Raw genomic sequence first — 23454 nt, forward strand, 5'->3', positions numbered from 1 at the left:
AAGCAGCCAGGCCTGCTTCAGAGTTGCCAATTTCATTGTAGTTTTTTTTTTTTTTTTTTTTTTAAAGTTTATTTGTTTTTGAACGAGAGAGAGACAGAGCGTGAGAGGGAGAGGAGCAGAGAGAGAGGGGGACACAGAATCCAAAGGAGGTCCAGGCTCTGGGCTGTCAGCACAGAGCCCCATGCGGAGCTTGAACCCACAAGCTGTGAGATCATGACCTGAGCTGAAGTCGCATGCCCAACCTACTGAATCACCCAGGCGCCCCTCATTGTAGTTTTAATTGCATTTCCCTAATGACTAGTGATATTGAACACCTATTCATATGTTCATTTGTAAATTTCTTAAGTGAAGTGTCTATTCACATCTTTTGCCTAGTTTTTAATTGGTTGGTTGTTTTCTTGTTATTGAGTTGTAAGCATTCTTTATATATTCTGGATACAAGTCCTTTATCAGATGCATGATTTGCAGTTATTGTCTTCCAGTCTGTGGTTTCTCTGTTCATTGGTCTGTTCATGGTAGCTTTTGGAGGTTTTAGTTTTGCTGTAGTCCTGTTTCTCAATTTTTTTCTTTTATAGATCGTGCTTTTGATGTCATTTCTACAAATTCTTTGTCCAGCCAAGGACATAGAGATTTTTGCTGTGGTTTCTTCTAAAGTTTTGTAGTTTTAGGTTTTACATTTAGTTTATGATCTAGTTTTAGTTAATTTTTGTGTGATTTTGAGTTACTTGGTGGAATTAATTGTGTAATATTTCTTTTTAATATTTTATAATAGTTTGTATAAATTAGAATTTTTGTTTCTTGAAAATTTGATAAAACTTGCCTGAAAAATTGTCTGATCTTGGTATTTTCCTTGTGGGAAGATTTAAAAATGAAATAAATTCCTTTAATGATGTATAGGACTATTCTCCCTGAGTAGTTTTGGTGAATATTTTTAGGAATATGCCCATTTTCTTAAATTTTTTAAATTTATTGTTATAAAGTTAATCACTATATTCTCCCTGTCTTTAAATCTGGTTTTATTTGTAATTTTATTCCCCTTTTCATTCCTAATATTACTTACTTTGTGTTCTTTCTCCCTTTCTTTTTGAAAAGTCTGGTCAAAGTTTTGAATATTTTTATAGTCTTTTCAAAGGACTGTGCTTTTTGTTCTTTGTTGGTCCTCTTGTCCTCTTTTTTTTTTTTGTCTTCTACTTCAGTGATTTCTGTTATTTTATTATCTCTTTTCTAATTGCATTTTTTCTGGGATTATTTCAACCTCCCCAACTTCTTGCCCATTTAACCCATTAATTTTCAGTTTTTCTTTATTTTACTCTGAGCTTGTAGTCTATGAATATCCAGTGCTTCATTTTTTTAATATAAAGCATTTTCATTTTTATTTAGTTCTAATAATTTATTTATTTATTTATTTATTTATTTATTTATTTTTGAGAGAGAGCGCAGTGGTGGGGGGGGGGTGGTCAGAGAGAGAGGGAGACAGAATCCCAAGCAGGCTCCGCATTGACAGCACAGAGCCTGATGCAAGGCTCAAAGTCAAGAACTATGAGATTGTGACCTGAGCCAAAATCAAGAGTCAGATGCTGAACCTACTGAACTACCTGGGTGTCCCTAGTTCTAATGGTTTTTTAAAATTTCCATTATGATTGCTGCCTTCATGAATTATTTGGAATTTTTAAATACCTAAATTATTAAAAAAATTATCTTTTAAAAAATGTTTTTGTTTTTAAAATTATTAAAAAAATTATCTTTTAAAAAAATGTTTTTGTTTTTAAATGTTTATTTATTTTGAGAGAGAGAGAGGATCTGAAGCGGGCTCCAGGCTCTGAGCTGTCACACAGAGCCTGATGTGGGGCTTAAACCTACAAACTGTGAGATCATGACCTGAACAAAAGTCACATGCTTAACCAATTGAGCCACCCAGGTGCCCCTATTCTCTGAAGTTTTCGAAACTTGCTTTAAGGTTTAATGTAGAATCAGTTTTTTTTTTTTTTTTTTTAATTTTTTTTTTCAACGTTTATTTATTTTTGGGACAGAGAGAGACAGAGCATGAACGGGGGAGGGGCAGAGAGAGAGGGAGACACAGAATCAGAAACAGGCTCCAGGCTCTGAGCCATCAGCCCAGAGCCTGACGCGGGGCTCGAACTCACGGACTGCGAGATCGTGACCTGGCTGAAGTTGGACGCTTAACCGACTGCGCCACCCAGGCGCCCCTAGAATCAGTTTTTATATATGTTCTAGGTGTGATTGAGAAGAATTATTATTCTCTAAAATTCAATGCTCTGCATATGAGCATTAAATTAAGCTTGTTATTTGGGTTGTTCAAATCTTTATCTTTACTGATTATTTTTTTCTCAGCCTGACCTAATAGTAATTTACAGAAGGTTGTTAAAATAGTCTTTTTTGTTGCATTGACAAATTTACCTGTAGTTCTATTTTTTTTTACTTACTGTATTTTGAATCTATTTTATTGTGTTTAACATAACACATTTAGAATTGTCATGTTTCTAGAGAACTGAGTCATGTACTATGGTTCTTCTATGTGGCACTTGTCACTGTTACAGTTGTAGTATGTGTATGATTAGTTAGTACATGTCTTCCTCATTGGAGAATACATTCCAAGTGGGCAGGGGTTATGTCTTTTTATGTTTATTGTTACATTCACAATATTAGTATATGTAGAAGGTTCTTAATAAATATTAGTTGCATTGACAAATTTACCTGTAGTTCTATTTTTTTTTACTTACTGTATTTTGAATCTATTTTATTGTGTTTAACATAACACATTTAGAATTGTCATGTTTCTAGAGAACTGAGTCATGTACTATGGTTCTTCTATGTGGCACTTGTCACTGTTACAGTTGTAGTATGTGTATGATTAGTTAGTACATGTCTTCCTCATTGGAGAATACATTCCAAGTGGGCAGGGATTATGTCTTTTTATGTTTATTGTTACATTCACAATATTAGTATATGTAGAAGGTTCTTAATAAATATTAGTTGAGAGAATGAATTTATTTTCAGTTATTTATTTTTTAACTCTCATACAGTGCTTTTGTACTATAATGCTTTAGTTCCTGGTATCTCTCTCTGTTTTTTTTTTGACACCCTTTTTTTTTTTTTTGAGAGAGGGAGCGTGAGTGGGGGAGGCCAGAGGGAGAGAGAGAGAATCTCAAGCAAGCCCCGTGCTGCTTGATCTTATGACTGAGATCATGACCTGAGCCAAAATCAAGAGTCAGACACTTAATTGACTGAGCTGCCTAGGAATCCTTCCTATTTCTTTTATACTCTCTCCTTGAATCTTGGAATAGGCCAAACTTTAGGAATTTTTAATGTTATTGCTATTCTAAGGTGCAGTATTTATTTTCATTTGTATCCCATTAAAAAATTATCAAAATAGTAATTTAAAGAATATGATATTTCTACTTAATTGATCTTTTATTAATGAACATAAGTGATTCTTTCATTTTTGGAGTTTTTTTTCTTCTGTATTTTTAAAGTTATATATCTCTAATATCTGTATATCTGTATTGTATACTTAAAAATTTGTTATGTATCGCTGTTTAAGAAATCATTCCAAAGTATAGTGGCTAGAAACAACAGGAAATATTTATTATCTCTCAGTTTCTGTGAGTCAGGATTTCAGGAGCATATTAGCTAGTTTTCTGGTTATGGTCTCATGAGATTACGGTCAAGGTATTGACAAGGCTGCAGTCATCAGAAAGCCTGACTGGAGTTGGAGGAGATGCTTCCAAGATGGCTCACTTGTGTGGCTAGTAAATTGGTCCTGTCTGTTGGCAGGAAGGCTCAGTTACTGGCCACCTGGACCTCTCCACAGGACTGCTTGACTCTCTTCGTGACATGGCAGCTGACTTTCCCTAGAGTAAGTGATCTTAGAGAACAAAGTAGAAATGGCAATGTCTTTATGACCTAGCTTTGGAAGTTACATAGCATTACTTCTCCTGTATTCTCTTACACAGATATGCCTGTTGTAGTGTGGGAGGGGACTAGAAGGGCGTGAATACCAGAGTGAGATCTCTGAATCTTTCTTAGGGCCTGGCTATCACTATTTATGTGTGTTTATATATGTATGTATTTGTGTGTGTGTGTGTGCACGTGTGTGTGTGTGTGTGTGTGTATGTGTAAGTTTTAAAAAACTTAAAATTATTACCACTCCGTTCTCATAGACTTTATGATAGGCAGAATTTCTAAAATGGCCTTCCAAAGATGCTCTATCATAATCCCTGGAACCTGTGAATATGATGAGCTATTATTCCCATTATTATGGTATGTTATATGACACAGTTGACTTTAAGAGAGGGAGATTATCATGATCTACTTCCATGGGCCCTTGAAAACTGAGCTTTCTCTGACTAAAGAAGAAGGAGAAACCAGAAATATTCAAAACATGAAAGTAGAAGGGGCCATGTGAGAAGGGATGTAGGTGGCCTCTAGAAGCGGTGAGTAGCCCTCAGATGACAGCCAGAAAGGAAGCAGGCTGCAGTGTAGTGGATTTCGCTCAGCTGACACCTTGATTTTGGCTCTGTGAGACTGAGCAGAGAGCCCAGTCAGGCCCGTCTGGACTGACTGCTAACCTATAGAAGTGTGAGATAGGAAACCACTGTTGTTTTTAGGCTGTGAAGTTTGTGGTAATTTGTTACATAGCAATAGAGCACTAATGTGGTATCTATGGAGGTGTCTAATTGCATTGCACAATCTTTGTTTTTGGTGAAAAGGTCAAACCTAGAGTTGTGGACATTAGGTAGAAGGTAGATCTGGTGGAGGTGAGACAGAGGTAAGGTAACTGGTAGAATAAACTTAGATGAGGCCTGGAGACGATTGAGAGAGTACAAATAAGTCTGGAAACGTTCTGCTGGCACTTTTATGGCTGCTCTTTCCTGACTCTAACTTCAGAATTCCCTGATTTCTTTATCCCCAATTTTGATTTCTGTGAACTTCACTGAATCTGTGTATATGCAGTTATAGCACCAAGATCAAAAGTGGTACTAGAGAAGCACTACTTATGCCAAAAGCAGAAGCCACAGAAGAGAAATCAAAGAGAAACCAACACTGCTGAATCATGGATGGAACTGAACTACAGGGCTTTGTCCCATTCCCTGAGAACATCAAACTCCTTACTTGTGGAGTTTATAAGCAGACAATTCTGCATCTGTTATTACTGACTGTTGGTAGTAAAGATATGTTTGAAATTTAAGATTAAAAGTTTACATTATGTGGAGGTCAAACCACATGGAGCTTTCTCATAGGGGATAATGTAGATTAAAATCAGTGTTTCTCAATCTTGTTTTCATTTTCTCCCCTAAGGAGCTTTTTAGACACTGCCTTTTTCTAATGAAGTCTTCCTTCCCCATGAGATTTTAATGCCACAGATATACTGTCTACCTGTTTATACATACTGTGTATGTCTGTGTTTTATACATTAAAAGCATAAAATCTCCTCCCTGTCCCATCAAAGCTAGGTTTCACCCTTGGGGTCAAGATGACCCCTGCTGAGAATGCATAATAAAGATGCTAATGTGATTCAGTAAAATTAAGGTTGTATTTAAAGGGATCACCAAAAAAAGTGTTTTCATATTGTAATCCTGAGAACTGGTCCAAACTCATGTCAACAAAAAGAGCTGTAACATCTGCGTGTCTTCGTTCAAGAGTACCCTTGGAAGAGTAAACCTGTGAAGCACTGCCAAATCTTTACAACATTTAAGAGGGATGATTATCCCCAGATCCTTGCTCTAAATACTAAGAAAGGATGTAACACATTTTTACATTATTGGTATTTCCTGACTCATTTCTATGCTTTGTTCATGATTTAAGGAGACCAAGTGTCCTCCTTGAGTGGGGCAGTTTTGTTTTAAAGTGACTATTCTACTATCCCAGAAAGGTAGGAGCAGGATGCCAGAGTCCTATTTTGACATCCCGAGTTTTCCTCAGAACAGTTAAATATACAATTCTTTTTCTTTCTTATTGGCAAGGTTAGCTGTGGCCTACAAGATCACAGGAGCTTATAAGGCAGGGTTGTAAACTTAAATGCCTACAAGGGCTGGGAATGTAATAGAGATGCATAAACAGTGAAGTACAAGACATAAATACTTGATTAGTCAATTTTGGCTGCTTACACTGCTTGCAACAGTAGCAGACATTTATTTTTCTTGCTCATGGGTCTGTAGGTTGGCCAACGTGGGTCTCATCTCCTTCAAAATATTGTCAGGTTAACGTCTGCTCCATGTGTAACAACAGCAGCAGGATTACCAGGGAGAACTTTCTAATTGGTGTTCCTTGAATATAATCCACAGACATGATTTGTTTATCCTGCCCAGTGTTTTAAAAGGCAAGATAACCAGGCCCGTGTCCTAATACAGGAGTTTAGCAGATGTGGTTGATTGGATCATTGTTCCTAATTCTTTACTCATTTCCTGATTTAGAAATAAACTTTGGTCTCCATAAAGGTTTCATGGAATCTTTTATATGGCACAGGTTATATGGTTGTTAAATGAACGATTACGTCCCTTGATACTATTTGATGTTTTTTTTTTTTAACTGTAAAACTTAGGGTACTTGTCATTTTCATGTCCTCCTGTGTTTTTCTGCTCTGGCCCCCTCCTTTCTCTTTTTCCCTCCCTTCCCACGTACTTGAAAAACAGCAGTTGTTAATATAAAATAAGAGGGAGTGGTGGAGAGAATCCAAGGGATAAAATCTTCCATATGTTGATGTAAAGTAATTTAAGATCAAGTTTTTTTTCACAAGGTAAAGTGTTACCTGACCTTTCTGAGATTGTTTGCTTTTGTTTGTTTGTTTGTTTGTTTTAGGATTTGGAGAATTATTTATTTTTTTAAATGAACTCGGTAGGTCTGAAGACCTAATTATATTTCTACATAATTATAGAGCAAATGGAGACAAATGATGGGTGAAGGGTGTCATTAAAAAAAATGATATGAATTTTCCATAAGCTCTTTCTCAGATCAGAACCAGGCAGTCCTTAAATTTTCTCTAGTGAAGTATTGGCTTGGCAGATCCCCCATCCTGTTGCCCCCATCTTCAGTGTCAGGAGAGTTAACTTGGTTTTAGGTCCTAACAGGTCCAGGTTTCACATTCATCTCAACCGTTCAGTCTAACTTAAGAGTAAGATAAGTAGGCTTCATTTCTACTTTAGTACAATTAGACTTTCTTTTCTTGTGAATAATTCTCTTTCTCCTTTAAACTGATTATTAATATTTGCTTCCTTGTTCATATTTGGGTGATCTTTACCACTTCATCTTCTTTCAGTTCTTTTACATTTCTCAGGCAGAGTTGCAACTCAGACTTGATATGAAGCTGATTGTACTTTGCTGGTGTCTTCTGTGTGTAAATGTGGTATTCACTTTGAGTTTCCAAGAAGCAAATAACTGAGACTATTCTGGTTTGGCATGTTCTCTCTTTCTAACCACCATTGGAGCTGAACCTGGGAACTGAATACAACTTGAAATTTTGTGGTTTGGCTGGTAGAATTCAGAACTAAACTATCTGAAGCTAAAAATTATTAATGTTGAAATGTTTTAACCCACTAAGTAAACCTGAAAAAATAATGAAATTTAACTCCAGTCAACCCATCAGAATTGCATACAACATAAATTTTTTTGAGTCTAGGAAGAGAATAAAAAATATATGAAGAGGATTTGAGATTGCTAAAGAATTAGAATATTCTAATGAAGTTACAGCTTAAAGTAAATGTAGTTATCCAACTTTGAATGCAAAGTAAAAACAAAACAAAACAAACAAACCCAGAAATCTTATAATGTTATTCCCATAACATTTTACCTTTCCCAAGACTATACTGAATAGTACCTGAAAATAATGAAGTAGAAAAAATGCCAGTTATATTTGTTTAACTTTTCAGATTTTTTTACATGTTTTCTTTTTTTTTTTTTAACGTTTATTTATTTTTGAGACAGAGAGAGACAGAGCATGAACGGGGGAGGGTCAGAGAGAGGGAGACACAGAATCTGAAACAGGCTCCAGGCTCTGAGCTGTCAGCACAGAGCCCGACGCGGGGCTCGAACTCACGGACCGCGAGATCATGACCTGAGCCGAAGTCGGCCGCTTCACTGACTGAGCCACCCAGGCGCCCCTACATGTTTTCTTTAAAAATGGAATAATAAGAGAATACCTTACATTTTCATGGGACTTGATATGTTAACTGAATGTTTTCATATATATCATTTTAATTTAAATGGTGACTTTTTTACCTTTCCACTAAAAATCACAAAGCATTTAATGGGTTTAAGCTCATTAAATCTTAGAACATAATCTAAAACCTGGCATGTAGATGTATGTGTAGAAAGGCAGTGCTGTATTCTTTCATTAGTTAGCACTCTGAAGAGTAACCATTTTTCATTGTCTAGATCCACATTCAACTTTTGCTGACAAGTTACCTTTCCTCTGTTATCTGACGATTAACTTGATCCATTATGTCTTTGATAATGCTAAAAGGTCCATGAAGACTGTTTGGGGCTCTTTAAAACTAGCAGTTTCCAAAGCAGAATATGTAAGATGGTTCATTAGGTTGTGGGAAAAAACTTTTGACTTTTTATTGGTATTTCAGCCTAAAGAATGAAATAAACTTTCATTAGTATTTAATACATAGATTGATAGTGGCATCCTTACTTGGTCTGTCACACTGTCATGTGTCAGGTATAGTCCATGAGGAAATGATACAGAAGGTTGACAGGGGCACTTTGCTGTAGCTTTATTTTCAACATACTGGGATGAATTGTAGTTCTACATATACCTAGTTAGGTGGATTTTGGATTTAACTAAGCCAAATCTCACAAAACAGACAAATGACATAAAAAGAACCCTGCAAAGAAACTATAGATTGAAGACCATACTATAATGGGCTAAAAGTAAACCACATGCATAGACAAATCAGAGCTGATGATCATCCCATAACTGATAAAGTGAAAGTTAGTGACAATCTAATTCCATCTGAGAAGACATCCAAAAAAAAAAAAAAAATTGAAATTCTGAAGACAATTTGATATATGGAATTATATCCATTATCATTAATAATGAAACTTTCATTATTACAAAACTGTTATTTTGTCCCTTGAAATACTGAGTAATGATAGTAGGAAGCCATCATAATTAAGAAACACACAGGATAGGAAGACAAACTTCCGTAAGTTTTCAGTGACATTTAAAGTCATGTGATATAGGGGCACCTGGGTGGCTCAGTTGGTTGAGTATCTGACTGTTGATTTTGGCTCAGGTCATGATTCCAGAGTCTTGGGATTGAGCCCTATGTGGGGCTCCGCTCTTGAGTGTGGAGCCTGCTTAAGATTTTCTCTCTTTCTCTGTCTCTCTCTCTCTCTCTCTCTTCCTCTCCCCCAACCTCTCTCTCTCTCTAAAATAAAAAGAAAAAAAAAATAAAGTCATATGATACTTAAGTCAATATCTAGAAAAACTTCACTAAAATTAATAATAGACATTTAAAAGCCTCTTTTGTGTTTTCTTAATAGTAAAAGACCAAATGTCATACGTTATTAATAACATTAGGAACACAGTGTCCTTCCTTATAGTAAAATGAATGAAATAAAACTTAGGAAGCAATATGGCAACAATTTAAATGGATCCTTTTGTGAACAAATACTGTCAGAAGTAATATAGAAATCATTAGAGATGGTTTGAAGCATTAAGGATTAAAACAGATTTTTCAATGTGGGAAGATGCTATGTAAGTACAGAGGTTTCTACCATGACCCAGACTATCATACTAGCTAGATTTTGTTTCAGTAATGAAATACAGGAAGGAGGTTTCTACCATGACCCAGATTATCATACTAGCTAGATTTTGTTTCAGTAATGAAATACAGGAAGAACTAAATTTTTTGTGTGTGCCATTAAACTAAAGATGGATCAGAGAAGATATATTCCCTCAAATAAACCTCCTGAACATACAATGTTTATATGATTTCTTGAATATAAATGATTTCTTAGAACATAAAACAGTGTTTATGGGAGAATTGCCTGGGGTAATGCTAATGTTCTGACTCGGGTTTAGATTACATATGTGTATACATTTGTTGGAACTCATCAAATGGTAAACTTAAGAGTATGCATTTTACTGTATGTAAAATTTACCTTACAAGAAAAGAAGAATCATACATATTAAACTGATGTTAATGATATATATGCTGAATTGTTAGGGGAAAGTATATTGATGTCTCTGACTTGCTTTAAAATGCATGGAAAATACCTGCGATGGAGGGATGCCTGGCTGGCTCAGTTGGTGGAGCATGTGACTCTTGATCTTGGGACTGTAAATTTGAGCTCCATGTTGGGTGTAGAGATTACTTAAAATCTTAAAAGAAAATAATAAAAAAAAAAACCAACAAAATCTGAGATGGATTTATGAGTGGATGGATGGAGGGATGGATTGATGGATAGATTAGTCTAGTCTAGTCATAGTAATAGTAAAAATGGATTCTAAGTAAGATTCTTTAAACTTTTCTGTTGGATCATCCTTAGGCAATCTGTAGCAACACAAAGGTTGATTATTCAACTTCAACTTCAAGTTGATAACAATGATCAGTGTTGTTGATTTTTACAAAAACCTGACTGGTTAAGTGTGGAATCTCTATAGCACTCTGTAATGAGATGGGGACTGACCATGAAAATCATTTGAATCACAATGCCTTCTTTGGTGATCTCACAACAAGGAGTGTAAAAGTTGTTGAATTTAAGGATGGGTGAAGCATTTTTTAAAATAAAAACACAAGATATGTCAAATTTTCTGACCTTTTTGAAATGACAAGTAGCTAGGCAATATGCTTCATAGCAGATTAAAAATCAACCAACCAACCAGTGGTACGCTCTTAAAACATCCCTTCAAAGTAAAAGTAATGTTTTAACAATGAGTAAGAAAATACAAGGAAAACTTTGGTTTGCAAGCATAGTTTGTTCCTGGAACATGCTTTTAATCCAAAGCACCTGAATATCAAAGTGAATTTCAAGAACCATTGGCCCAGTTATGATCACGTGATGTTCGGCATCATATAGTACTCGTATTGCAAGACATTGCTCATTTATTAAGTTAAAGTTTATTATAAATATTTGCTTGTCTTGCAGAATACTCGCAGAACAAATTACTCACAATCCAAGCTTTTACTGTAATTGCCTTTTTGAAGGCAGATTAAAATGCAGAGTGTTTTTAAAATCATTGCTTAGAAATATTTCTTTTATGATGTTATTTTTGTTGTCAAAGATATGTGTGTCTTATGAAAAATTTGTTATCTGCACACTTAAAAAATTGTAACAGTATTTTCTATACTGTTGAAAAATCTTCCAAATAAAGAGTTTTTATTTTTGAAACAGTTGTTAAAAATCTCAAAATGTAGTATCTTTTGATTCTGTTGTAAGAACAATTGATTGACATGAGGAAAGACGGAAATTTATTAGCCAAAGTTCTATAAAAATTTTTGCTATTTGATGGAAGTTACTGAAAAATGAAAATAGCAAGTACAACAAGTAATGTATTTTAAAAATTTTAGCCCTTGCATGTTTGCAATTGTTCCTTTCTCAACTATACAGCCATGGCATTGAAGTACTGAAATGAGTGGAACTTAGGACTTGACATTTCAAGCACTGAATTACAAAATAATTAAAGAATAATATAATTCCATTTGTTATTTTCATTATTATAATTGCATCACTAAAAGTGTTAAGTTTTTATGAGAATGAAAAGATTTGTATAACTAAGAAATAAGATATGTAACTATTTTTATTTTTATTTTTTAAAAAATGTTTATTTTCTTCTTGAGAGAGACAGAGAACATGAGCAGGGGAGGGGCAGAGAGAGAGGGAGAGAGAATGCCAAGCAGGCTCCGCACAATCCACATGGAGCCTGACGCAGGGCTCCATCCCACGAACCACAAATCATGACCTGAGTTGAAATCAAGAGTTGGACGCTCAACCAACTGGGCCACCCAGGATCCCCTAGTCTAAATTTTAAAACAGTAGTTCTCAAAAGTGTATAACAGCATACGCAACACTTGGGAATTTATTAGAAGTGTAAATTCCCAGGCCACATCCCAGACCTACTGAACCAGAGATTCCTGTTAATAAGCTTGGTAGGCAATTCCAATGCTCACTTAAATTTGAGAACCACTGGCACAAATGGTGTAGACTCATGGGTCATCCCTTCTTACTTCTTCCTACTTCATGATGTATCTGGGACAGTTTATTCATATTTGTAGTCTGTCTTAGTCTTAGCTTAGACTTTTTCCTGTCTCCCTGAGATTGTTTTCTCTCCTCCTTTCCTGTTCTTTTCCCTTCCTTTGTGAAAGATTGTGTTAAAAACAGTGTTATTTTCACAAAAGGGATAGTGTTTTCGTTCTTAAAGTTTGTATGTCATAGCCAATGTGACAAATAGTGTATGTTTAAAGGGGATATTTTTAACATTTTCAAATTAATTTTTGTTAACTACTTCTAGTTGACTTGAATATGCATGTATATGAGTTTTCCTCTTTTTTTTTTTCCATCTCTATTCTCCTGATTTCACATTTTATAATTGCAGAAAACTTTCCACAAAGTAAAATTTCAAAACACACACTTCCAAGTATGAGTCACCTAGGTTCAACAATTGTTGAATTTTGTTACATTTGTTTTATCTCCCTTTGTACGCACATGCACACACACACACACACACACGTGTGTGCGTGCATGCCTTTTTTTTTTATGCTAAAGCATTTGAAAATAAATTGTATACATCAGCACTCTACTCCTAACTTCTTTACTCTGCAGAATAAAGATCAAAGTAGCTTTTTAGGGGACTAGTACAAAATTGTTCTAAAAGGCTAATTCATGAGGAATGCTAAACCAAATATTAAAGCCTCTTAAATATTTTCAATTTCCTTCCATAAATGTCTTAATGAGGAAAAGATATAGAACTCTTGGTTCTGAATGTATAAATGTACCCTCCAGCATCTCTCAACCAAAGTTTTTCATCTGAGTTACAGAACACAGAACATGATTTGAAGTGACTGTTTTCTCATTTTTCCCAAGGATAGTACATAACTAGTACCAATCCAGATACACAGGGGAGAAGTTAATTCCTTACATACAATAGATGTATTAAAATGTTCTTTATGAGAACCCAGGTTAGTGGGGCTGTGCATATGGCAAGTTCTTAAAAGAATTTTGCTTTGACTAGCTTGTGATGTTTATTCAAAGAACTTTTTTTTTTTTTTTTTTAGATTACAGGCCCACCAGGTTGTGGAAAAACTCAGTTTTGTATGATGATGAGCATTTTGGCCACATTACCCACCAACATGGGAGGATTAGAAGGAGGTGTTGTATACATTGACACAGAGTCAGCATTTAGTGCTGAAAGGTGGGAGATTTTATTATTTTCCATTATAATGCTTAATTTTGTAATTTATTTATAGCACCTAACATTTTCAAACAGGTTAACATTTACCTTTTCTCTGTGAGAACTCAAAATGCTAGATACAGTCTTAAATGAATTTTCCTCTTAAAATTAACCCAGGAAGCAGTTTCTTTTTGTCTTTTCTATCCCTTTGTCATTGGTTTAAGTGGGGTTCTTGGATAAGCTGTGTTTTGCAGAAAGTCAGGAAGAAAGAAGTTTAAGAAACAGGGAGGGATGTAAGTGGAAATGGGGAAGAGGGAAAATTCATAAAAAAGACAAAAGGTAAGCTGCTTTGTTAGTAATTCTAGTTGGAAGTTAGTGAATGGAAAAGTTGGAAATTTCAAAAAAAATACATTTTATAATGTTTATTTATTTATTTTGAGAGAGAGAGAGAGCGAGCAGGGGAGGGGCAGAGAGAGAGGGAGACAGAAAATCCCAAGCAGGCTATTCCACCCTTGGCATGGAACCCGATGTGGGACTCAAACCCACGAACCACAAGATCATGACCTGAGCTGAAATCAAGAGTCAGACACTTAACTGAATGAGCCACCCAGGCACCCCTCAAAATATTTTTTGATTGAGAAGTATTTCACTTTAATCTTTGTAATAGTATTGTATTAGATATAAAAAACACACTGATAGTGTATTTATGCTTGGAAAGAAAAGATTTCCTTACTTTGGCAAGGACCTTTAACATTCTATGAGAGCATTTGGTTATTTGTGTAATTCTGTACACTTGAAAATAAGTCTGGTCTCCCTCTGACCCTGCTCTGATTGACATTCATGAGCAGGAGTACTTATAGGTCTGGAGACTGATTCAGTTCTGTTCTTTTAGTCAAGGTATAGTTCTTTGAGTCTTCCTGTAACTGTGTCATTATGTGTAATTATGTCATTATGAATCACATCTCTCTCTTACTTCTAGGGATAGTAGTTAGAGAGAAGTGTATTCCCTGGCCAGATAAGTTCTAAGTGGATTATTTTTCCTGGAGCTTATTTGCTGTCTTCTACATCTCTTGGTTATCTATTCGAAGTATATGCCACTCATTTTTCAGTTCTATGAGCTTGTGTTATATCTTTGTATCTTCAAAGCCAAATCTAGTGACTGACACATATTAACTGCTCACAAAATGTTTGATAAATGAATGAACTGACAGGTATTACTCTCATATTGTGGAATCCAGACACTGTTGCCTACTAAAAGGAATGAGGGTTCCTTGGGGGAAATGGCTGATACTAGCACTGGCTTAGGAAATTTTTAAGTTGAGTCTGAAACCTCATATCAGGTAACAAGAGAGCCATCAAAGACTACTTAGGGGAGTGTCAGAAGGACTCAGGAATCAACCTGAAGAGGCTCCTGCTGGCTAAAGATGAGACAAATTGACCACCAATAAGAATAATGATGACAGTAGATTAAAACCCATGAAATATGTTTAAATCCATGAGTTTATAATATTATGATATGAAAAGCAACTAATAGATCAGTGTTGGAGAATTCTGGAGAAGCAAATCATTATTTTGAAATGAGTTTTAAAAAAGGAAATCAAACATCTGTTCTTTTTCTGATTTATGAACTGTATTGCTGAGTAGCAAATAGGTCTTTTTCAAAATGTATGTTTGTTTTTGAGAGAGAGAGCAAACGCATGTGCATGGGAGAGTGGCAGAGAGAGAGGGGGACGGAGGATCTGAAGAGGGCTCTGTGCTGACAGCAGAGACCCCAATGTGGGACTCAAACTCATGAACCATGGGATCATGACCTAAGCCCAAGTCAGATGCTCAACCAACTGAACCACCCAGGCACCCCCCAAACAGGTCTTTTTATAGGAGTATTCCAGTAATAAATGAAGAAGGAATGATAGAATGTCACCAAATTACACACCCCAACAATTTAATGGTTCTAGGCATTGAATATCGTGGTATAATAAGAAACCCATATCTTTGTCCTGGTTCTTGGCCAAAGACCTTCTAAAACCTTTGGAAAACCTGAGTTTATGCTAATGAAGTGACTCTTGGTGGGCATCTGTATAGTTTCACATGGGAGCTGGTTGCCAATCATGTAATTATAGTGTTGGAGCTTTCAGCCCCACCCATCCCCCCAAACTCTGAGGAAGAGAAAGAGGCTGGTAACTGATTAATTGCCTATGGCCAATGCTTTAATCAACACTGCCTATGTGATGGGATCTCTACAAAAATCTCTAAATGGTAGAGTTTGGAGAGCTTCTGGGTGGGTGAACACATCAACGTGCTGGGAGGGTGGTGTGCCATGTGGTCCTCCCCAATCTTTTCATGAGTTGTGTCTTTCATTCTTTGTGGTAACTTGGTAATAGTAAGTAAAGTACCTTCTTGAATTCTGTGTGCCATTCTAGCAAATCATCGAAGTTGAGGAGGAGGGGTGTCAGAACTACTGATTTGTAGTTGCTCAGTTGGTCAGAAGTACCAGAGGCCTGGGACTTGCGATTAGTCTCTCAAGTTGGGGGAGGGCAGTCTTGTGGGTCTGAGCCCTTAAACTGTGAGGTCTGAGCTAACTCCTGGTAGTTAAGTGTCAGACACCCACTTGGTGTCCACAGGGAATTGAAGAATTTTTGGTATGGAAAACCTAAACATTTGGTGTCAGAAGTGTTGTGAGTGAAAACAGTTCATAAACATAAAAGGCTACTAGCATCACAAAAGAAAACTAGTTATTCCTCCTGATGGAAGAATAGTCAAGCCTGAATGTGATCAAACTTTCATCCAGCTACCAGTTTGCAACATATACAGAGAAGAAAGGAACGTGTTAAATCAACACCAGAGGGATGTAGTCAGCAAAATGCAAACTGTGGGAAATGATAGAACAAACAACCTCGTTTTTTAATTGTTAAGATTAAAAAAAAAAGAGGAGCATTCTTTGGATTAAAAGAGGTTTGCAAGATATATTGCTCTTGTCATATTGTACACCCTAAACTTACACAAACAATATTATATGCCAGTTGTATCTCAATTAAGCTGAGGATAAAAGATGTATTGGTCAGTTGTAATGTGATGAAGTTATTTGAATCTTAAGCAAATAAACGGTAAAAAAACAAAACAAAACAAAAAAAACAGAAACATACACACATATGGGGCCACTGGAAATCTGAACACTGAAATGTATTTGATGCTAACACTGGTAAAGAAAGACATTGGTTAACTCAGGTTGTCCAAAGGAAAGGTATTTTTTAAAATGTCAGTGACTAACCTTCAACTAACAAGCCAAAGGCAAGCTGGCAATGAGGTAAAATTTTAGTCCCTTTGTTGGACTTATGTTTTGTAATTGTAAAGGAGCCTTTATGAAGGTCATTTGAGGATAGGGGTTGAAATTTATGTTTTTTACTTTTCTAGTCTATTCTCCACAAGGCCTGAAGAGTGCGGTCACCTGGCTGCCACCTGGATTGCCTTCTGAGGTGTGGTGATAGGTTCAGGTGGAATCAAAAGTACCAGTCCTCTTTTAACAAACTGCCTTCTGGAGTTTGTCATGGCAGGTCAGAGGATGGAGCTGGCTCTGTACTGCCTGGTCACACTTCATTTGTGCTGTTATAGGACTGCTTGACCCCTCTTTGGATTTATTGGGGAGAGTTAGTTAATCAGTTAGGAAAGCTTTCTGCTGCAAGTAACCGAATACCCAGCCAACAGTGAGAAGGTGGTTGCAGGCGCTGGTCTGTCGCACAGTGATGACAGAGAGACCTAGGGCTTCAATGTTTTTAGGCATCCCATACAGGCAGTGGGAAGGGAAAGGGCTAGCTATATGTTTTATCAGGAAAATGTGTTTTTTCCCAGAACAGCTGCCCCTTCCCCTCTGCTGATTTCCTTTTCATCCTCCAGAATCATCCTGCACGTTTCGCACCGGGCCACCCCCATAGGCAAGGGAGGATGGGGAATGAGGGGAAAAAGATTGATATACATAATAAGCGTGTTGAGTTTCCCGGTCTGGTTTAACATTGCTGCCTGAATAAAATTGGGTTCTCATAGCAAGGAAGAAGTCGAAATGGATATTGATAGGTAATTAATAGTGTCTGCCATCATGAGATAGTTTCTGGACTTAGAGAAGAAGTAAAAGCGTGAAAATAAGAGACCCAAAAAGGAATATGTTTTAGCTTTCTGTATGTCTCTGCATGTAGCAGTGTCTTCATTTTGTGCTTGTAAGCAAGCTGTCTGGGGACACCTGGGTGGTTCAGTCAGTTAAGCTTCCGACTCTTGATTTAGGCTCAGGTCATATCTTATGGTTGTGGAAATTGAGCCCTATGTTGGGCTCTGTGCTGAGTGTGCAGCCTGCTTAAGACTCTCTCCGTCTACCCCCTCCCCTGCTCACACATACACTCTCTCTCTGTCTCTTTAAAAAAAAAAAAAAAAGGGATTTACATACAGAAAATTTAGGATGAGTGATAAAAAGTGGAAAATAATTTTGGTTAATAAATTGCTAGATAGCCTTTTTACCAAGAAGGAGGGAGAAAACAGAGGGGTGAATAAAAATTACTTAAGTTTAAAATGCATTTAAAAACAAAAAGAGAAAACCTTGCAGGTAATGTACTTAAAAGCACTTTGGAAAGATTAGTTCTATTTTTTAAAGCAATACACTAGCTCATTTTTACATGTCTTTGAGAAGATAATCTAAAATAGTGTGTTAAGCATATTTGTTTACCATAGACTGAAATTATATCTCCAGACTGATTAATAATTATATAATAGTAGAGTCTGGTACTAAACCCTCAGGTATTTGGGGACTGCCTTGAGGGGAGGAGAATGTTAAGCAGGCAGAGTTCTGGGTCCCCCTTTCTGACTGATTCATAAAAGTCTTTTTATTTGTTGGACTTATGCTTAAGATCTGATATTGTCTTACACATGCTCTGCTTATATATACTTTGAGAATATAGATAAGTAGGTTAATCTAGTGAAGTGTGCAGAAATTTTGGCGACCATGAGAATTCTAGTATATGTGAATCAAGTGAATACTGTATTATCCCTATTGGAGATAATTAGGAAAAGATGAAACCAAAAGTTAAGAATAAAAACAGAGGGTGATATGGATGGTAAATGGTAATAGAGGTTTTCAAAATACAATTCTGGGAGAAATAAAATGGATAAAGGAAGATAAAACTGGGTCTTAGAAATACAAACGGATTTGTGTATCAGGAAAACTGAGGGATTCAAACAAGAGATGGGGCCCAGGACTCTGGAAGGTGTGGACCTGGGGAGGTGGAATACAGGATTGGAAATTTAGGAGGTAAAAGTGGGTAGTCCTGAGTTGTCATGAAATCAGAAAAGCTTTGAAAACTAGGAAGAAATATGTGGTTCAACAGGGGAGGAAGACATTAATCAAATAATCACAAACATGTGAAACTGTAACTATTAACACTAACTGTACAAAGGAGAGGTGTGTGTTGCATTGGTACTGTGTGGGAACAGTGGCCAAGCTTAGACCTGAAGAGCTGCATGGCACCTCTCAAGGCGCCAAGCACCCCACAGCCAATGCCCTCCAATTCCTACTAGACTATTTAGAGTGTCACTCCTTCTGAATTTCAGTGTATCAGGAGGGAGGCATGTAGTGGTAGTGGCCAGCCATGACTTTAACTCACTATGAAGGCAATTATCGGTGTGGTCTTAGGACCATTTTCTTTTGCTTGTTGGCATGAATCCAGGATCTTTGACCTAGGGGGCAAACAATAGGGGAGATCAGTTCCCTCTTCCCATTTTTTTGAGATGATTTCATGAGACTGGGTAGGTTTTCCTTAGTCTAATTTCAGCTGCCTTATCATTTGTGAATCTAGGTGAATTAGTGAGGAAGGAGATCTTGAAGAGGCTCTATGTTAGAAAATGAAATTAGAAATAAGTACTTAGTACTAAAATAAAGCTTTGGAATTTTCTGGAATCTGTAAGGTACTAATAGATTCACATTCTTATATTTGTATCACAGTGCTGAACAAATACATACTGAATAAATGAACAGGAAAATATTACACATGTATGAGAAGCTTTGAGAAACCATAAACTTATATTTCAGCACATTTATAATGTTATATTTCAACTAGAACTTTGGAAAACTTTTTTTTTTTTCCCTTAAGCATGTGTTTTGTTTCAAGTTGGCATGTGGTCACTAATGTAAAGCTTTTAACTTTGCTTTTATACAAGAGCTGTGAAGTAACAGGGGGAACTAATAACAAAAACCTGGAACGAATCCAGTCTTCTCCACTTCAATGAATGGTAATTCCATTCCTCCAGATGCTCATCCAATTAGCCAAGAATTCCCTTCAGCTCCTATTTTTTTTTAATGTTTATTCATTTTTGAGAGACAGAGTGCAAGCAGGGGAGAGACGGAGAGAGAGGGAGATACAGAATTTGAAGCAGGCTCCAGGCTCTGAGCTGTCAGCACAGAGCTCGATGCCGGGCTCGAACCCACGAACTGTGAGATCATGACCTGAGCTGAAGTCAGAGGCTCAACCAACTGAGCCACCCAGGTGTCCCCAGCTCCTTTTTTGAACTACACCTTGAGTTCACTTCTAATTAGCTGAGCTATTCTCCAGGTCAAGTCACCATCATCTCTTATTTGGACTACAGTATTAGCTGGTCTTGCTTTCACTGTGTACAGCCTCTTTTCCATTTGGTAGAGTGACTCTTTAAAGCAAAAAGAAGTCAGATCATGTCAGTTCTACTTCTAGGTTTCCTATTTTACTAAATAATCTAAACAAAATACCACAGACCTAAGGATCTTGTGTGATCTTGGCCCCTGTCTTATTCCTCTGACCTTATTTCCTTTTATTCTCCCTCTTGTTTCCTGTGTTTCAACTACATTAGCCTCTTGTTATTCCTCAGTAACCTTAGGCATCTACTTACATATGGGTTTTTGCACTTGTTATATATAATTCTCTTTTCCTATGCACTGCTTCACTGGATATCCAATGGTTCATTTCCCTTAAACCGTTGCTCAAATTCACCTTATTAAAGAGGCTTTCCCAGGCCACTTTACATAAAATAGCACTTGCTTCCATAGGTAACAATCTGTTTCCTCATCCTGGTTCATTTTGCTTAGAGCACTTATTACCTGATGTAAATAATATATATTTAATTTGTTTGTCTCTCTCAGTGGACTGTAGGTTCCATGAGGGAAGTTGTGTTTTGTTTATTTGTTTTTTTGTTCACTGTCACATCCTTAGCATCTAGAATGGTGCCTGGCATATAGTAGATGCTCAATAAATACGTGTCAAATGAATGAATCTTAAGTACATACTTGAAAGGAATACTTTTGGTAAAATAGAGGTCCACTAGATGGCATTAGTTTCAAACTTTATGTAATTAATGTCTGGGAGCAAAAGATAGGATCTTTTCTGTTACTCTAACCAGAAAAGATCTTTGTGATGAAGAGTGTCACAAGAGATCACTATGATTAGTGTGAGGCATATAGATACTACATTTGTATTTAGGTTTTGATTTATATATTTTTTAGAGAACTTTTCTAAAATTAAAAACACTCGGAGAAACTGATCGTAGAAAATTATAGCATATTGGTATGCGAATAACCATTTGGTACAGTTATTTAGCACGGTAACTGAGTAAAGTCAGTTTGTGTCCATACATTGACCATCTTCCTTCTGAGGGGCCTTAATGGAAGGAGAGAGCAATAATGACTTCCAGAACCTTTTAACACTCAAGCCGCCAGTTGAAATTCAGCCTAGGTTTGAAGCCAGAAAATTATTTGTCTGTCAGCTGTTCAGTTCTCTCATTGACTGAGAGAAGTACTCAGTACTTAATCCACTGGACATCCAGTTTTAGAAAACTTCCATGTTTCTGGCAGATGTTGCCATAGCTATCCTATTAAAAATCAGTGGCTTCCAAGTGTCAGAGCTTTTAGTTGACTTCTCTGACCAGCTCTGAATTCAGCAAATAGTTACCCTAATCAAGAAGTTTACACATTTTCCCCAAACCCTTAAAATTTTCCTGTCCTGCCTTTGCCAGTGTCATCTCATTTCTTCTCGCTTTTGTTGCTTATCTTGTTTCCTCCTTTATTCCACCCGCCTGTCTCTCTCTTGTGCACTTCCCCTGAGTGCTCATTTGATCCATTTGTTCTTGCCCTTCACACATCTATTGGTAAAGTAATTTTTCCTCTTCCTATTCAACCCAATGATGCTTTTCTTTTCAAATTGTTCAAAATGCACTTTGAAAAAATATTTTTGACCAGTTTTCTTTTATTTCTCTGTTTTAGATTTTTCTTTTTTCATTTCTGATTATAATATATGTGAGGAACTTATTTTGTTTCTCTCTTTAAAGTTCTCAGCCTCTTCTTGGGACTCATTAACTAGAAGTGAAAACACTTGTTCTTTGTACTTTTGTGTCTTTAAATGGAGCATAAAGTATAGAGTGATTTTTGTGTTTATAGTCCTTCCTCTCAGATATCCTTGGGTGGTTAAGTACCAGACTGATAAAGTATCATTTAAAATAGGAGACAGTTACACTCAAAGATTTACACTTTTATTTTTATATTTTTAGCCAGAAACACTTGAAATTTCTAGTACTGAGCTCCACATCTCACACTATTACTGATGATATTTACATCTGTTTTGCCTTGTCACTCTCCTGCACTTGGCCTACTTCATGCATCAGATCTAGCTTTGAGTTCAGAATTCAATATGTAGAAAATCATGTTTGTTTATTCAGGAAATATTGGACAACATCCATTTGTTTAGAAAATAATTTCCTGTTTACCAAGGAGCTATTGGATAGGATTTATTTTGTATGTATTAAGTTTTAATTGAAAAAGTATATTTTTCTGTTCTGAGACATGGAGACTAACTGATAATTGATTGTTAGAATGATAATATTATATATTTGTTCAAGTATATTTCTTTTATTCATGATGATGAAATCATTTTTCTTATTTACTAAGCATGTCTTATAGCTGTTAGTCAAGTGATCAATTATTAAAAAACAATGCTCTCGCTGCTAACCTCTCTTAGTGCTCATAAAGGATGGCTTACATTAAAAAAATTGTTAATGTTTATTTATTTTTGAGAGAGAAAGAGAGAGACAGAGTGTGAGCAGGGGAGGGGCAGAGAGAGAGGGATGCACAGAATCTGAAGCAGGCTCCTGACTTTGAGCTGTCAGCACAGAGCCTGATGCAGGGCTCGAACCCATGAACTGTGAGATCATGACCTGAGCCAAAGCCGGATGTTTAACTGACTGCGTCACCCAGGTGCCCTGGGGATGGCTTACATTTTAAAATTCTATATTAAAGCACTTTGCTTATACCTGCTCTATTTTTGTTCTAGTGTTACTTGTGGCTTATGAATTTCCTAAGTAAAATTCATTAGATGTTCAGCACTGTGGCCTTGATTGTCATTAACTATTTTCACTTGCACTATTTTTCCTCCCCACAGACTGGTTGAGATAGCAGAATCTCGTTTTCCCAGATATTTTAACACTGAAGAAAAATTACTTTTGACAAGCAGTAAGGTTCATCTTTATCGGGAACTCAGCTGCAATGAAGTTCTACAAAGGTTTGCTGCTTTAGATTTTGGTAGTTTAGTAATACTTTGAAGATATATTTCTTGTTTTTTATGCTTTCAGCTTCTGAGTGAAAAAAGTCTCTACATATGTATTAGGGTTATGGGAAATAAATTATTTCAGTGTTCTTTATTTGCTACAGCCTATTGGATGAAATGTTTCTTTAAAAAGAAAACATTAAATGAGTGAAATGTTTTAGATTTAGTTAATTAAGTAGTATATTGATTACTTTTGTTTCATTGAAAGGTTACCCCCAAATTCAGCAACTTAGAAGAGCAAACGTGTCTTGTCTCACCTAGTATCAGAGGGTTAGGTATCTGGGAGCGGCTTAGCTGAGCGTTTCTGGCTCAGGGTTGCACCAGAGGTTGTAGTCAAGCTGTTGGCCAGCGCTATGGTTATCTCAGGGCTCAGTTGGAGCTGGAGAATCTTGGATAATTCCAAGGTTACTCATATAGTTTCTGGAAGGCCTCCCTTCCTTGCTGGCTGTTGGCCATAGACCTCTGTTCCTCACCAGGTGGGTCTCTCCATAGGACTGT

General features: G+C 36.5%; 1 protein-coding gene across 8 annotated transcripts in view; it reads left to right on the top strand.

The window, feature by feature from the left end:
* RAD51B (RAD51 paralog B) overlaps positions 1–23454 on the top strand; it is a 645855-nt gene that overhangs the window by 17863 nt on the left and 604538 nt on the right. For all 8 annotated transcript variants that reach the window (XM_045451376.1, XM_045451380.1, XM_045451382.1 and 5 more), the window contains exons 5-6: positions 13242–13378; positions 22792–22911. In XM_045451376.1, the coding sequence (XP_045307332.1) occupies positions 13242–13378; positions 22792–22911 (257 nt within the window). The remainder of the gene's footprint in view (positions 1–13241; positions 13379–22791; positions 22912–23454) is intronic.

The sequence above is a fragment of the Leopardus geoffroyi genome, chromosome B3, assembly GCF_018350155.1.
Source record: "Leopardus geoffroyi isolate Oge1 chromosome B3, O.geoffroyi_Oge1_pat1.0, whole genome shotgun sequence".
NCBI lineage: Eukaryota > Metazoa > Chordata > Mammalia > Carnivora > Felidae > Leopardus > Leopardus geoffroyi.